Raw genomic sequence first — 18,078 nt, 5'->3', positions numbered from 1 at the left:
CCAAAGGCACCGCCCGACTCTACTTTTTTTTTCTTTAATCAACATAATTTAAGAGTGCCCGGAAGTTTAACTATAGATTCAAGCATGCCGTGAGATTAAAAAAAAAAAAAGGTTGAAAAACACTGGGTTATTTTCTCTGCTGTGCTCCCAAGGCTGTAAATTGATTTCACTTCTCATTAAAGGAAAGGATCGAGTCCTATGTTTTCGACTTAACTGTATTTTCAATTTACGATGGACTCATCCGGAAGCAGCCTTCCTGTATTAAAAACACGAGGAGCTTCTGCACACGTAATAAATTGCCCCCGGGATCCAGGGTTAGCCATCCTGTAATCCATCTTTTCCGGGCCGCACCAGATTCCCGCGGGTTTGGTAACCTAGCAACCAAGCAGCGCAGGTAGGGATTTCCAAAACTCCGGCTTGGGTTGTCCAATCAGCTCAGCAGAATCGCCGCAGAGGCTGATGGGAGCTTCAGTCCGTGCTGCCGCTAGCGTCGGTACCATGGCGACGCGCAGCAGGACTGGAGTGGCAATGGCTGTTGGGTCCATTTCATCCGCCAGAGTGGTGGATGCGTTTTTCCTGTTGCTTTTCTCTAGCGTGTCACAGGCCCAGACATTCTCTTTTCCTTTCCAGCAGCCGGAAAAGTGCAACCACAACCACTACTTCGATATTTCTGTGCTCTCCTGTGTCCCGTGTGGAGCCAACCAGAGGCAGGATGCCCGAGGTGAGACTGAGGTGGGCCCAGAGAAGAGCAGCACCCTCTCCTTGATCTGCCCTCAGTTCCTGGGGTCGCTGAAAAACCTTTTTATTTGCAGAAGTGTTTCAGAAAGTTAACAGTTGACGCCTGGAAAAGAGTTCCTTGGAGGATTGCAGTTTGCACACTAATGAAGTTGGGGGCCTTCAGTCCACTATCCTGTGAACCGTCGCTAATAATTAATTTTTTTCCTCCGTTTCTGCGCTCCTCTTGGGGACAGAGCATGATTAGGGAGGTACCTGTAAAGCCGTTCTTAGAAGGTAGAAAATAGAGAAATATTATGAAGACGAACAAGTGACAGGAAAGATTAGGGAGAAAATGCAGATTAGCACTTGTAAACTTGGTTAACCTTTATATTGCTTTTAAAATACCAGAAATTTAGAGCTGGAAGGGACCTATTCACTATCGGGTTCAGTCTTCTCGTTTTACGAGAAGGAAAAGGAATGCATACAATATCTGGATTCATAGTTACGGAAATTGAAGGTAAGGAAATTGAAGCCCACGTAAGGTTGCAATGTGCCACCTAAATTGGGGACCTGGAAAAATTCGTGTCTCTTTGCCCTCAGTCTTGACCTATGTATTTTCTCTATGCAATCATGTTTCTAATAGTCTAGGTTCTCTTAGGATTTATTCCGTTTATTGTTAAATATCACTAATTGCTTTTGAAGTCCCCTTAGATTAAACTTAGTTTTTTTCCCCTAAAACGTCTGGTCCTGGTTCTCACTGAAACCTCTCAGAGTAAGTGCTTTCCCACATTTAAAGTCAAATGTTTTCCCTCTCCATGTTATTAACGTTCTGCCATCTTCATATTTAATATATTTTCTTTTAATTCATTGGAATAGGATAGGTCAGTCTGTAAAGGTGAGGAAGTATGAATGAGAAAGCATTTCAGACAAAAATGTAAGGCCTTAGTTCCGTAATTATGAATCCAGATATTGTATGCATTGTACCTCATAGACTTCTCTTGGTGCTGTTCCCACTTAATGGCTCTTTAGAGAATGCTGTTATTACCTATCTAGCATGTTGAATAGTGTTATCTTACAATGTTTACTATTTGTCCAAACAGAGGGAAATGGTGACTTATTTGAATGACAGTAACTTCAAACGGTGACTTATTTGAATGATAGTAACTTTCCTAATAAGGTTATGACAACATGAATTAATTGAATTATACGTATATCATTTAGTGACATAGGAATGTAAAATTTCCCACAGTAGCTAAATTGTTTAACAGTTCAATAGTTTAATTATGCTTACTCTTAAAACGGTAGCAACACAGTACCAGTTGTGTGCCGGATACTCTTCCTAACACTCTTACATATAATAACTAACACCACCGTAAGAATAGGTACTGCTACTTTCTCCATTTTGCCATAGAGGAAGCCAAGGAACTGACAAATTTGGTAACTTGTTCATGATCACATTGCTAAGTAGGAGAACTAAGACTGGAACCTGAGAGATTAAGTGGCTGTATTTGAACCCTGGCAGTTCTGGCTCCAGAGTCTTAACTACTGTCCACTACATTACTTCTCAAAATCTTCAGAATTATTAAAAGTTTCCCTATCTTGGAGTTTTATTTTTATTTACCAAGGATACAATTGACTTTTTTTTTTTTTAATTTAGGAACATCGTGTGAGTGTCTGCCAGGATTTCAGATGATCTCTAATAATGGAGGACATGACGTTGTTTGTAAAAAGTGCCCAGAAAACCTGGTATGGAGAATTTGATTTTAAAATAATTTTACTGTAAAAAGTAATATATTAAATGTTTTTATTTTTCTTTCTTTCTTTTTTTTTTGAGATGGAGCCTCAAGCTGTCCCCCTGGGTAGAGTGCTTTGGCATCACAGCCCACAGCAACCTCCAATTCCTGGGCTCAAGCAAGTCTCTTGCCTCAGCCTCCCAAGTAGCTGGAACCACAGGCGCCTGCCACAACGCCCTGCTATTTTTTGGTTGCAGCCATCATTGTTGTTTGGCAGGCCCAGGCTGGATCCGAACCTACCACCTTAGGTGTATGTGGCTGGCACCTTAGCCACTTGAGCCACAGGTGCCGAGCTTAAATGTTTTTGTTTTTCAAACTACAGTTTAATATTTAATATATTCCTACAAACTTTAGAATTAATAATCTTAAGGTTATTTTTACTAGAGTAAACTTTGGGAGATCAGTGAAATTTTACACAAACTTGTAAAACACACAAATTGTTGTTTTTTAAATCTGAATTCCAAAACCTACAAGACTAAAAATTTCTGTTGTTGTTTTTCCTTATAGAGTTAACTGAGTTATAAAGAAAATTAGACTGGGTGGCACCATGGCTCAAGGAGTAGGGCGCTGGCCCCATATATCAGAGGTGGTGGGTTCAAATCCAGCCCTGGCCAAAAACTGTAAAAAAGAAAATTGGGGCAGCACCTGTGGCTCAAGGAGTAGGGCGCTGGCCCCATATACCAGGGGTGGCGGGTTCAAACCTGGCCCTGGCCAAAAACTGCAAAGAAAAAAAAAAGAAAGAAAATTGGATGAATAATGCTTATATAGTGCAGTTTAGGGTCTTAATATCCTTTTACTGGTACAAATTGAATTTAATGTTTTAGACCTACTGTGGCAGCAATTTTATATGGTCATTGATTTTCATAGTGATATGATGGTATGATAAGATCATGCCATGCCAATTATATCAATAAAGATTAAATAATTTTTGTCACTGCTTTGTTAGTCATTTCATTATATCATACTTTTTTGAAAATTATTATATTAGTAGTTACTATATATGGTAATTCTCAGTTAACAAATATATTTTCTAAACCTTTTGGATAGTTCAAAGTCTCTTGAGTGGCAGTTCTGACTTGTACAGTTATGTTTCTTATTGTCACATAAAAAAACATAAATTCGGGGGCAGCACCTGTGGCTCAAAGGAGTAGGGCGCTGGCCCCATATACCAGAGGTGGTGGGTTCAAACCCACCCCCAGCCAAAAAAAAAAAAAAACTGCAAAAAAAAAAAACATAAATTCTGGGAATATAATATGAAGTTATCAATTGTCCTGGTGCAGCTACCTGTATTACTTGTAGGTCTGAATCATTTTGATATTTATTTTATATTTTTGCAAATATTGGTTCTAGCTGAATTACTGATGATAAAAGTTGTTAATAAAAAATGATAGCAGCAGATTTATTTTTTAGTGACATTTAAGCAATTGTAATTTTTATTTATTTACTTATTTTTGAGGCAGGGTCTCACTGTGTTGCCTTGGCTAGAGTGTAGTGGCATCGTCAGAGTCTACTGTAACCTCAAACTCCTGGGCTCATGCAGTTCTTCTGCCTCCACCTCCCAAGTAGCTGGACCTATAGGCATGGGCCACCATAACTGGCTAATTTTTTTTCTTTTTGTAAAGACAATGGTCTCGGGTGGCGCTTATGACTCAAAGGAGTAGGGCCTGGCCCCATATGCTGGAGGTGGTGGGTTCAAGCCCAGCCCCAGCCAAAAAACTACAAAAAAAAAAAAAGACAGTGGTCCCCTATATTGGTCAGGCTGGTCTCAAACTCTTGGCCTCAAGCAATCCTTGTACCTCAGCCTCCCAGAGTGCTAGGATTATAGGCATGAGCCACTGTACCCAGTCACTATTGTAACTTTTAAATAGTCCTTTATGAATGTATTCCACATATAAGAAATTTTTTTTCTTTTTTTCTTTTTATCTTTTTTTTTTGATATAGAGTCTCACTATGTTGCTCCAGGGTAGAGTGCATGGTGTCAGCCTAATTTACATCAACCTCAAACTCCTGGGCTTGAGTGATCCTCCTGCCTCAGCCGTGTGAGTAGCTGGGACTACAGGAGCCAGCCACAATGCCCAGCTAATTTTTCTGTATTTATAAAGTAGATGAGGGGTTCTCACTCTTGCTCAGGCTGATCTTGAACACCTGAGCTCAAAGGATCCTCCTGCCTGATCTCCCAGAGTGGTAGGATTATAAAGTGAAGGGTGGTGCCTGTGGCTCAAAGGAGTGGGGCACTGGCCCCATATACCTTGAGGTGGTGGGTTCAAGCCTGGTCCTGGCCAAAAACTGGAAAAAAAAAAAAAAAAGTGAGCCACTGCACCAGGCCATATGGGAACATTTCTTGATGAATCTGTTCTTTTTAACCAAAATTTAAAATAATGTGAGGGATTATTTAGTTTTTGTCATTGTTCTCTGCTAATTTTAGTTACAACTATGATTACTGTATTTTGCCCCAGCCTTTTCCTAAACCATATAATATAATAAGTTCAATTTTGAATGATAGACTTTATAAAAAGCCTTTACCTAGAACAAAATTTTAATAGATAGGACATATTCTCACAAGTCAATTTGAACGATTTTTTGTATAATTTATATACCATAAAATTCACTCATTTTGAATCACAAATTGATTTTTAAAGTCTAATATATTTGAAGTTTTAAAAATTAGAATGACTGTTTTAGAACAACTATAATATTAATTGGCTCTCTATTGCTTCAGTCCTGTCGTGTTTTATATTTGTAAATGGAAAAATCGAAGGACATAATTAATTGTGAAAATAAGTAAGACTCTATTTGAACTGAATATTAGGAAGAAGAATGAACTGTTAGCCAGAGTTAATCCCTTAATAGTTTTCAGTACGTGGTAATAAGGTGTAACTTAATTTTGGAATATAAGCATGAATTGGCTATTCAAGGAATTTTTAGGTGGCTCATCTATGTTTGATTTATTTGAATATTAGCTTCAGCTTTCATACTGTTACGGCTTTTGAACTTACATGATCAACTAACAAAAAGAAAGTTAATTAAAAAGACAAGAAATTCTTTTTTCTCTTTATTTAGAAAGGTGTTACCCAAGATGGCTGGAACTGCATTTCTTGCCCTGGTAGCTTAACTGCAGAAGGAAAATGCTACTGTCCCACTGGCCATATTTTAGGTAAGGATTAGATTCTTAATGAAATAGTAGTGATGAATCTTCATTGTGTTTGTTTTTGAAAGGGACGTTAATTTAAATAATTTGGTGATTGCTTGATAGTATTTTTTTTGTCACCCTTGGTAGAGTGCTATGGTATCACAGCTCACAGCAACCTCAAACTCTTCAGCTCAAGTGATTGTTTTGCCTCAGGCTCCAACCACAATGCCTCGCTATTTTGAGAGATGGGGTCTCTTGCTCAGGCTGATTTTGAACTCCTGAGCTCTAGTGATCTACCCGCATTGGCCTCCCAGAGTGCTAAGATTACAGGTGTGAGCCACCATACCCAATCTTTAATAGTATTTTTTTTTTTTTAAGAGACAGAGTCTTGGGCTACTCATGGTGACTCACACCTGTAATCCCAGCACTCTGGGAGGCAGAGATGGGTAGATTGCCCCTGAGCTCACAGGTCTCAAAAAAAGTAGGGAAAACTTGTATAGTCTGGGTATAAAGTAGGCCTTACGGCTCAGCGCCTGTGGCTCAAGTGGCTAAGGCGCCAGCCACATACACTGAAGGTGGCGGGTTTGAATCCAGCCCGGACCTGCCAAACAACAATGATGGCTGCAACCAAAAATAAATAGCTAGGCGTTGTGGCGGATGCCTTTGGTCCCAGCTACTTGGGAGGCTGAGGCAGGAGACTCACTTGAGCCCAGGAGTTGGAGGTTGCTATGAGCTGTGATGCCATAGCACCCCATACCCAGGGGAATAGCTTGAGGCTCTATCTCAAAAAAAAAAATAGGCCTTACTAAGTATAACCAAAAAAACTCAGGAACCATAGAAAGAGAACTGGTAAATTTGACTAAAAATATAAACTAACAAAAAATATATAATTCATACAACAGAGCTCTTAGTTCTTCAATATATGTAAAACTCCTGCAAATAAATAAGATAAATAACCCAATTTAAAAAACAGCCAAAAATCATGAATAAAGTTCACAGAGAAAAATATATTTTAACATGAAAGAAAATGATCACACTTACTTAGAATAAGAAAAATTTGAATTAAAGCTAAAATGAGGTTTTATCTGATTATTTGTTTATTCATTTTTTGAGACAGAGTCTCACTATGTTGCCCTTGATAGAGTGCTGTGATATCACAGCTTACAGCAATGTCAAACTCTTGGGCTTAAGCAATTCTCCTGCCTCAGCCTCCCAAGTAGCTGGGACTACTGGCGCCCGCCATAACACCCGGCTGTTGAGGTTTTATTTTTAAACTACCAGATTTTTTTTATTTCAGCCTTGGCAATGTATTTATAAGGATACAGAGAAATCATTATTCATGTACTACTTGAAATTTCTTTTTCAGATAAAACTATGTATCTGAAGAAATGTATGAATTTTTTTGTTGTTGCAATGTTATTCCTGAGACAAATGATTGTAAACAATGTGAAAGTCTAGTTTATCAAAATGAGATTGGTTAAATAAACTGTGGTCATCTGTAGATATATTACAGATGGAAAAAAAAAATACTATTAGATGACCACATCTAATAGTAATTAGATGGTAGAATGCAACCATGGGAAAAGAAAGAGGGAGTTGTTTCCATATTGCTATAGAAAAAAATCTAATATATATTCAGTAAAAAAGTAAGGTATAGAATAATTTATTCATTCTTGCATAAGTATTTATGAGTATATATTATTTATCAGCACTGTTCTATGTATTTGGTATGCTAACTATTTATACTTTTTAAAGAAGATTATATGTGCCTATGTGCTTGTAGTCTATTTCTGGAAGATTCATAAGAAATTGGTAATAATGTTTCCTCTAGAGTAAAGAATCAAGTGGCTGGGAGTAGGGTTAAGAAAGAGACTTCATTTACATTTTAAATTCTTTTGTGCCCTTTATTTTTATACTTTTTTAAATTAAATCATAAACACATAGATCATGTATACATTAATACCTTTATGGGGTACAATGTGCTGATTCCATATCGAATTAGGAGCATTTACATCACACTGGTTAATATGTACCTTGTTTCATTTACTTAATTATTGTGTTGAAACATTTATAGTCCGTACTTAATATATCCGATATGTACCCTTGCATTATGCACCATTGGTGTGGTTCCACCATTCACCCTCCTTCAATCTGACCTTCCCCCCCTTCTATTTTTATACTTTATATATTACTTTCTCAAAGGTTAATATTTTTGGATTTGTAAACATATTTAATTAATTATTTATTTTTAATATTTTATTTTAATTTATTTTCTATTTTTAGAGATGGGATCTTGTTGTGTTGCCCAGGTTAGATATGAATTCCTGGGCTTTAGCCATCTTTCTACCTCAGCCTCCTGAATAGCTGACACTGCAAGTGCATACTATCATGTCTGGCACAAACATTAATTTTTTGTTTGTTTGTTTATTTGAAACAGAGGCTTGATCTGTTGCCCTAGCTAGAGTGCCCGGTCCTCAGCCTAGCTAGCAACCTCAACCTCCTGAGCTCAAGCAGTCCTGCCTTAGCCTTCCGAGTAGCTGGGACTACAGGTGCCAGCCACTATGCCTGCCTAATTTTACTATTTTTATTTTTATTTATTTATTTATTGAGACAGAGTCTCATTATGTCACCCTCAGTAGAGTGCTGTGGCATCACAGCTCACAGCAACCTCCAACTCTTGGGCTTAAGTGATTCTCTTGCCTCAGCCTCCCAAGTAGCTGGTACTATAGGTGCCTGCCACAATGCCCAGGCAGGGCAGGGCAGCTATTTTTGGATTGCAGTTGTTTAGTTGGCCCAGGCTGGGTTCGAACCTGCCACCCTGCTACCCTTGGCACCATAACCACTGTGCAATGGGTGCCAAGCCAGATTTTACTATTTTTAGTAAAGATGGGATCTCACTGTTGTTCAAGCTGGTCTCAAATTCCTGACCTCAAGTGATCCTTCTGCCTCTGCCTCTCAGAGAGCTAGGATTATAGGCGTGAGCCACCACACCCAGCCTATAAACATTAACTTTTTGTTTTTATTTTTGTTTTTGAGACAGAGCCTCAAGCTGTCACCCTTGGGTAGAGTGCTTTGAAATCACAGCTCATGGCAACCTCCAACTCCTAGGCTCAAGTGACTCTCCTGCCTCTCCTTCCCAAGTAGCTGGGACTACAGGCGCCCGCCACAACGCCCAGCTATTTTTTGGTTGTAGCCATCATTGTTGTTTGGTGGGCCCAGGCTGGATTCGAGCCCGCCATCTCAGATGTATATGGCTGGCACCTAGCCGTTTGAACCACAGGTGCTGAGCCAACAACATTAATTTTTTTAATGGAACAAAAATTCCTTTTTTTTTTTTTGAGACAGACTCTCCCCATGTTGCCCTTGGTAGAGTACTGTGGTGTCACAGCTCACCGCAACCTGAAACACTTGGGCTTAAGTGATTGTCTTGCCTCAGCCTCCCAGTAGCTGGGACAAGTGCTGGCCACAACACCCAGCTATTTTTTGTTGTAGTTGTCATTGTTATTTAGCAGGCCCAGGCAAGGTTCGAAATCACCAGCTTTGGTGTATATGGCTGGTGCCCTAACCACTGAGCTTGAGGATTGAGCCAGAACAAAAATTCTTGCAGTTCAGTTATTAAAAGTCTAATTAGAAGGCATGATGTGCATATGAAAAAATAATTTGCAGAATAATATAACAATAAAATACTTTCACAAGGGGCACACATGTTAAATCATCAAATGGGCACTATAGACAGTAAATGCTCTGTGAGGAAGAGCTATCTTCAATCAGGGATGTTTGAGAAGATTGCCATGAGGAGGCAGTATAATAAGCTGGGCTTTCAGGGATTAATAGATTTCAAAACCTAGCAAGAAAGAGAACGTTCCAGGCAGAAGGAACAGCATGAGCAGGGGTATTAAGACAGATGTGCATATATATCTGAGTGTTAAAAGATTAAGAGAATAGCAGTTTGCTGAATTTAAATGTATATTGGCTGAGATTGTAGATGGCTTTAAGTAGTAGGATGGTCTATAGGCAAGAGAATTTCATTAAAGTTTTGAATGGAGAATGATTAAGATTAATCTAACAATCATGTTTTGCATTCATTCATTAAACAAATTTCAAATGTTCTTTTTTTTTGAGACAAAATCTCACTCTTTTGCCCAGGAGAGAGTGCTGTGGCATCAGCCTAGCTTACAGCAACCTCAAATTTCTGGGCTCAAGCAATCTGCCTGTCTCAACCTCCCAGGTAGCTGGGACTACAGGTGCTTGCCGCAAGACTTGGCTAATTTTGCCCAGCATAATTACATAAAAGTTATATACTTTTATAATATATAGGATAACATAGGATCTCGATCTTCCTCAAGTTGGTCTCAAACTGGGCTCAAGAGATCCTCCTGCTTCAGCCTCCCAAAGTGTTAGGATTATAGGCATGAGCCACTGTGCCCAACCATTCAACAAATATTAATTGAACTCCTGCTGTTTGCTAGGCATTGTCTAGGGGTACTAGGGAAAGGAATGAAGAGAATACCCCTGCCCTCATGGAGTTTACATTTAAGGAGTGGAATACCATGAGAGGGAACTATGAAGGGCCTGTGGCAGTATTGCAGGCAAGGGGATCTGAACCAGAGTTAGGGTAAAATTATACACAAAGGAGAAGATACTAGAAACATTAAAAGTATAATCATAGACACTGGTAAATGAGAGAATATAGAGAGGAAGAAAAGGGAAAAGTAAAATATCTCTGGAATTTGTAAGTTGGGGTGAAGGAGATGATGGACCATAAATTCAAATGCTAGGGAGAGGCAGTAACTCAGTGAGACTGAGTTACCAAGATTACTTTTGACAGTCAAGACTCACTGGTGCTGGCTCGGTGCCTGTGGCTCAAGTGGCTAAGGCACCAGCCACATACACCTAAGGTGGTGGGTTCGAATCCAGCCTGGGCCTCCAAACAACAATGACGGCTGCAACCAAAAAGTAGCCAGGCATTGTGGCGGGTGCCTGTGGTCCCAGCTACTTGGGAGGCTGAGGCAAGAGACTTGCTTGAGCCCAGGAGTTGGAGGTTGCTGTGAGCTGTGATGCTACCCAGGGGGACAGCTTGAGGCTCTGTCTCAAAAAAAAAAAAAAAAAAAAAAGAATCACTGGTGCCGTTTCAAAGAGTTGCTGAGAACCAACACTAGATGTCAGGGAGTTGAGGAAGACTAAGTGGTAGGAGAGTATAGGCAGTGGCTAGATTTTACCTCTTAGCCTTCAGACTTACAGATAACCACACCCTTACCTGCCATGGCTTGATAGACATTTTAATGGTTTTAAAATTAAATGTGTGCTTTACCCAGGATAGGGCTAATGAAATTTCTTGAGCTGGATGGCTATTTAAAATTTATTACATTTCACAATGTACTATTTCTGCTACAATTTTAGGTTACAGGGAGTTGAAAGTAAATAAGATTTATTTATAAATTTGAAGTGAAAACTCTTAAGGACAAATATGCTGGCATTTTAAGTAGTGCTGTCTGATAGAAATACAATGCAAACAAAACATATAATTTTTAATTTTCTTGTCCACACATTAAAAAAGTAAAAATAAATAGGGGAAATTATTTTATAATTTAATTAGCCTAATACTATTTAAAATATCATCATTTCAGCATATAAGCAAGGTATGCTCTTACTGTCTTTGTAATCTCACTTCTGACTAGCCACATTTCAAGGGCTCAGTTACCACAAGTGACTGCTGTATTGAACAGTAACCATCTTGGACAGCACAAATGTGTATCAAGAGAAAGTATATTCTAGTACACTTGGTTTTAGGCATGTATGTAAGCCAGTTAGTCACTACAAGAATAAAAACCACAGAGGGTGCCAAAGAATGTATATATGTTTTAAGAGGAAAAGCTGTCCTATACATGCCTGTCACATAGTGACACTAGCATTCATTTGATTGCTACCATAATTCAATTCAACTTCAAAAGTAATACATAGATATAACATCTCTTAAAATGTGTGTACATTTTTTTGGCCACCCTGATGCTTTGAAATCTTATGTATTAACTTCTCAAGTTATGTTTCTAATACTGTAGTCACGTTACAAAGTTTACCTTGTAATTCTTTATTCCTTACCTATTAGATGCTTTCAAAGTATCTGTGGATCAGAAGCAGAAAAAAGCAACATTTCCTTTGCTACTTTCTCTCAACAGTGGCTCTGACATCTAATGGACCCTTAAGGTTAGGTGACAGCTATGAAAACACAATATTTTATTGTTTTAGAGGCTACTATTATTTGCTTAAAATTCACTAAAATGCAGGGCAAGGGAGAGGGAGTAGGATGTTATTTTTACATGAATGATCATGGATATCCTCTCTGGAAAGCTGACATCTGAGCAAAGACTTGAAAGAAGTGAGGGACAGAGCCATAAAACTGAGGAATATCATTCTAAGTAGAGGGAATAGTAAGGACTAAGGTCCTAAGATGAGAGTGTATTTGGCATTTTCAAGGAACAGCAAGTATCATGTGACTGAAGCAGAGAAAGTGGAACCAAATGGGTTGGAAAAGTTGGTGGTGAAGGTGTGCAGATCATATAAGGCCTTTAGGCGATGATAGTGATCTTGGAAATTGCCATTTGAGATGAGAGACCATTTGGAAGGTTTTTAAGCAGAGGAGTGATATGATCATACTTCGGTTTTTAAAAGGCTAACTCTAGCTTCTGCAGGGAACATAAAACTAGCATTCCAGTTAGGAATCTGTTACAAAAGCCCAGGTGATAGATGATGGTATTTGGGCCAGGGTATTAGTTGTAGACATACAGAGAATAATTTTGTTTCTCAATATATTTTGAAGAGAGGTGGCAGGATTTGCAGAGTTTTTAAAAAAAAATTTTTTTTTTTTTTGAGACAGAGTCCCTCTATTTACCCTGGGTAGAGTGCCGTGGTGTCACAGCTCACAGCAACCTCAAACTCCTGGGCTTAAGTGATTCTCTTGCCTCAGCCTCCCAAGTAGCTGGGACCACAGGTGCCCACCACAGCACCGGGCTATTTTTTGGTTGTAGTTGCCATTGTTGTTTAGCAGGCCAGGGCTGGATTTGAACCTGCCAGCTCCTGTGTATGTGGCTGGTGCCCTAGCCACTGAGCTATAGGCACCGAGCCAAAAATTGTTACTATTTTGTTAATGTGGAGCCTGAAAAGAGAAGACTGTCAGGACTGGGGCTTGAGTAAATGGTCAGATGGAGTTGCATTTGCTGAGACAGGGATGACTATAGGGGAACAAGTTGTTCACTTTTACTTCTGTTAAAATTATTTTTTATCACCTTCCAAAAACTTAAAACATTACAGATAAGACTAAAGTCCTATTTGACCATTTTGCTAACGCCAATAATCTATTACTCCTTCAGTCTGAGGCAATTGGTGTAAAATTGGTCATTTTGGTGTAAGAGTGCATGTGTGTGTGCACTTTCAGGATGTTTTTTCCCTGTTTTATCATAAAGATCAATGTTGTAGTCATGGGAAATATAAGTGGTATTTTAAATGTTTCATGGTACCTAGGTTGAGCAACATAAGGAGACCCCAGTCTCTTACAAAAATTAGAAAAATTAGCCAGACATAGTAGCACTTACCAGTAGTCCATTTACTTGGGAAGCTGAGGCAGGAGGATTGCTTGAACCTAGGATTTTGAGGTTGCAGTGTGCTATGGTGGTGTTGTTGCATGCTAGCCTGGGCAATGACAAAATGAGTCCCTGTCTCAAAAAAAAGTTTCACACCACAGATATTGTTCTATAGCATGCTTTTTTTCAGTTAATGGTGTGATTTGTTAGATCTCCCTTATTCGTTTTCATGCTTTCCATACTATTTCGTAGCATTTAAATGCCCTTCTGCTATTTTAGATTTTCAGCTTGTTTTCTAATAAATAGTGCTTCAGTGAATATCCTTATACACATGTACAGTGTTTCTGTGCTTTAGGTACCTAAAAATAAAATTGTAGCATTTGGGGGGGTGTGAATTTGTTTTGTTTTGTTTTGTTTTTTTTTGAAACAGAGCCTCAAGCTATCCCCCTGCGTAGAGTGCCATGGCATCATGCTCACAGCAACCTCCAACTCCTGGGCTCAAGCGAGTCTCCTGCCTCAGCCTCCCAAGTAGCTGGGACTACAGGCACCCTCCACAACGCCTGGCCATTTTTTGGTTGCTGCCATCATTGTTGTTTGGCGGGCCGGGCTGGGGATTCGAACCCGCCATCTTAGGTGTATGTGGCTGGCGCCTTAGCCGCTTGAGCCACAGGCGCCGAGCCGGGGTGTGTGAATTTAAAACTTCAATAAATACTACTAAAACCCCTCTGAATTACTAAAAATTATCAGCAATCTATGAAAAGACTTACTTCCCCATTCCAGTGTGACAGGAACCTATAGGTAATTTTTGAGGACAAAATATTTGATTATTTGTTACGATGACTTGGGCAATTAGTTGCTGTATTTTATTATGTGTGATTATTATTGAGATACTTGACATGCCTTTGCTACAAAAAAAGGTATTTTTAGAATTATTAGACTAATAGTTATAAGTGAGTTGTATTATTTTCTAAATGTATACAAATTTATATGTTTCCCTTAAGTTACATCTTAATTTTATTTCTAAATTGTTTAGTGGAAAGAACTGTTAATGGGACTTTGTTGTCTAAAGCAAAATGTGAATACTGTGATGACCAGGAAGCCTCCTTTGCAGTAGCAGATGCTTTAGGAAACAGGTAAGCAATGTAGTAAGGGGCGACTTCGTTGGTAACATCTTCTGTTAAATCTGTACTGCTAAAAAGTATTTTCCTATAACCTAAAAAAGAATAGAAATAGAATTAACAGACAAATAAGCTGAAACCTAGAGTGTGAGACAGAATAGCGGTACACATTTGGGCTCAGATTGTTAATTTGTTTGACTTTGGAAACTCAATAAGTTACAGTCCCTTGTCTTTAGAAGGAAATATACTACCCATTTCATATGCTATAATGGCTCAGAAATAAACATGTAAAGTTCTTAGTTTAGGTAACCACTCAGTAAAAGGTAGCTATTTTTGTTTTATAATTATGTGCCTTTAAATATTATAATGTTACATAGAAAAAATTAATATGTAAAATAATAATTATGCTAGCCTAGGTACCCTGATTTTTAGTCCTATTTTCTCTTGCTTCCCATTCCCTCTTTATGCATGTTTCCATGCACCACACAGACACCCTCCCCTATAGACTGCCCTCTAATTTCACTTTCTTCAGTTTTCTTAGAGGCCTACACAATGACTTCCCTCTAAGCACAGTCTTTAGTTCCCTAGTTTAATACAGAGAATAGTCTAGCAGCTTCTCCTGGGGACACTTAGTGTTGGAATGTGTTTTCTCTCCGGCCGACCTGAGTTATAGCATCATAGTACTGATTTCTGGGCTGAGTCCCAAGTTTGCTCCTCTACTACTTCCCCTAACCTAGTCTGAGTTCTATGTCATGCCCAGCCCCACTCCTACCTGCTCTATCTTGCAAGTACTGAATACCCAAATATTCATTCGTAGTGTCCACACTAGTCCAGTGTCCTCCCTCCCTCTACTCTCATTTCCCACTAGTTTAGTGCCCTTCCCCCTCTATCTCAATCATTAATAAAAGGTATAAACTATTTTCTTTTCTAAGATGATAATTAGACTTTATTTTTTTAAAAAAGGATTGGTTATAGGTCTATGAAGTGCTAGATATAAGTATCTTTTCAGCTTATGCTACTTTTTTGCGTGCTGGCAGATAAAATAAGGAAAGTATATTTGATATGAGTATTTGTAAAAATTGGGCTTCATTTATATGAGTTTGTTGGGCTCTTTCATTTATGAGTGATGTAACAATCTTTGCTATTCGGTATTATTCTATACATTCTATGTAGTTAAAAAAATGCTCTTCTATTACTGGTTAGATTTATTTCCTTACACTTTGCCTTATAATACAGAGTAGTATATAAGTATTCTAATTAGTATTAATATTTTAAATTTGTTTAATATGTTTAAGTACTTGTTTAGCTGGATGAATGTATTCTCACCCATCATTTTAGGAGATAAGTTCTCTATTAGGTTTGGTATAATTTATTAATATTTTAAAAATTATTTTTACTATGTATGTTACACAGGTGCATCCGATGTGAACCAACATTCATTAATACGAGTGGGTCCTGTATATGTTCTGAACCTAACATTTTAGTAAGGCTAATCAAATTAATAAAGTATATATTTTTTAATTCAATTGCTTATAACTTTTTATAACTTAGGTATTTTTTCCCTTATTTATTTTTGAAGACAGGGGGATTATGTTTCAGCAGCATGGGGAATTTTCCTCCATGTAGAATTTCAACCGCACGTTATGGAGAGCTTGTGAGTATGTTTCAATTTTTTGTTCTGTTGTTAAGGAGCTTTCTATATTTCTTCCTTTAGTAATTTCAGACTAAAATGAGAACCATTTTTGTATAAAGCCCTTTAGCATTAAAAAAAATTATTACCCTAAGAAACATTAGTCTAACAATTTAACATTGTAAGTATAGTGCTCAGTCTGTATGATAGCTATTCATTTTTCAGTGAACTGTGGAGTGTTTGAGCTAGAAATGTCCAAAACAGGTGCTATAAAGGATGTAATATCATGTAGTTAAGAGCGTCAGAGCTCTAGATTTGAACCCTAGTTCAAATTAGTTAATGAGTTTTGTATCCTTAGATTTGGGAAAATTTCTTAACTTCATTTTTTTTTTTTTTTGAGACAGAGTCTCACTTTGTCACCCTTGGTAGAGTGCTATGGTGTCATAGCTCACAGCAACCTCAAACTCTGGGGCTCAAATGATCCTCTTGCCTCAGCCTCCTGAGTAGCTGAGATGATAGGTGCCTGCCACAACACACGGCTATTTTTAGAGACAGGGTCTTGCTCTGGCTCAGGCTAGTCTCAAACCTATGAGTTCAGGGCAGTCCACCCACCTCAGTCTCCCAGAGTGCTAGGATTACAGGCATGAGCCACCACACATGGCCAAATTTCTTAATTTCTTAAAACTTCAGTTTATTGTCTAAAAATTGAATATAACAATAATACCTATGTAAGAAAGCCTATACATGGTGAGCATTGACGAATCAGTATTATTCTTATCTGGCCAGGTTCCTTATTTTACATGAGAGCATTGAGGCCAAGACTTAGAGGTTTTGCAGCAGAGGCTGGTGATAACAAGCTGTCGGGTATAAAATGGGAAGTAAGTGAAGGAATTGAAACAAAGGTACTCACAAGTCCATAAGAATAGGAGTTAGATGACCGGGAGTTGGAATAGGAGTTAGTTAATGAACACTGAAGATACCAGCATGCCAGCAGTATTGGTGCAGATAGGCAATGATCTGATTGTTAATGTCATCACTGAATAAGTAGGGGTTATTAGGAGGGCTGTGAGGATAGCAATGATGAGGGTGGAATCTGGGTTCTTAAGGAATAAAGCAAACATTTCTCTCTTTCACTATCTTTTGAGGGTGATAGGAAATACCAGGTTGTTGCAAGAAAACACAATAAATGCTAAGACAGGGATATACATAGGGAGGTCTGAGAGCATCCAAAAATTGGTTCATCTATAATAAGATGCATCACTTCTGAGGCATTTTTTCCTAGTCTTTGATTGTAGCAAATGTCTATATATGATTATCATGTTTTTTTTTCTTTCTCAAATACAATAGAATCTCAATAGTTGATCACCTCCCTACATTGACCACCCACTTAAGTTGACCTACTTTTCATAGATTGAACATGTACCACATGTACATACCGACAGAGTAGGCCTAGTTCCTTCTGTTGACCACCTCTGTATATTGACCAATCTGTTACAGTCCTTTGGATAGTCAACTTACTGAGGTTCTACTGTAATTTAAGCTGAAATTATTGGTCCCAATGATGTCTCTTTTTCCTACCAGTTGTGAAATTGCCAGTAATTTGAAGTCATGTTCCATTAGTCTTCTTCAATCAGGAGCAGGTCCTCAGCCTTTCCCTGTCTTTATAAACGCAACAGTTTTGAAGATTACAGGCCATACCATCTGTAGGATGACCCTTAGCCTGGCTTTGTTTAGCTCATCATTATCCACCTTAGTCTCAGGTTGCCCACGTGGCTCATCTTTAAGATTAAAATCACCAGAACAGAGATTCTCAAATCATCAACACATGGTGCATTAATTAGTCGTATCCTTTCCAAATACTTCATTGATAATTTCAAGCTGTCTGTGCTACATTGGTTTTACAACAGAACTCATATTAAGAAATAACACACATTTTTTACTTATCCAAGGTTTTGCAAAATTTGCTCTAAAATTTTTTTTGAAAGATGATCTCAGGTCAAAATGTGTGTTTGGGCTCAGCGCCTGTGGCTCAAGCGGCTAAGGCGCCAGCCACATACACCTAAGGTGGCAGGTTCGAATCCCCAGCCCGGACTCGCCAAACAACAATGATGGC

The 18,078-nt window shown here is 38.5% G+C and overlaps 1 protein-coding gene across 1 annotated transcript in view; it reads left to right on the top strand.

Annotated features, from left to right (window-relative positions):
• The first annotated feature begins 498 nt into the window (after positions 1–498).
• Positions 499–18,078, top strand: part of TMEM67 (transmembrane protein 67) — a 58,386-nt gene continuing 40,806 nt past the window's right edge. Inside the window, exons 1-6 of the mRNA XM_003782565.3 lie at positions 499–721; positions 2,375–2,463; positions 5,571–5,664; positions 14,251–14,350; positions 15,749–15,818; positions 15,915–15,989. Coding sequence (XP_003782613.1) covers positions 499–721; positions 2,375–2,463; positions 5,571–5,664; positions 14,251–14,350; positions 15,749–15,818; positions 15,915–15,989 — 651 coding nt within the window. The remainder of the gene's footprint in view (positions 722–2,374; positions 2,464–5,570; positions 5,665–14,250; positions 14,351–15,748; positions 15,819–15,914; positions 15,990–18,078) is intronic.

This window comes from Otolemur garnettii, unplaced genomic scaffold (assembly GCF_000181295.1).
Source record: "Otolemur garnettii isolate 467f Iridium unplaced genomic scaffold, OtoGar3 scaffold00004, whole genome shotgun sequence".
In the NCBI taxonomy this organism is placed as follows: Eukaryota; Metazoa; Chordata; class Mammalia; order Primates; family Galagidae; genus Otolemur; species Otolemur garnettii.
The sequence above is the reverse complement of the archived record's forward strand: the minus strand, read 5'-3'. Positions and strand labels throughout refer to the sequence as shown.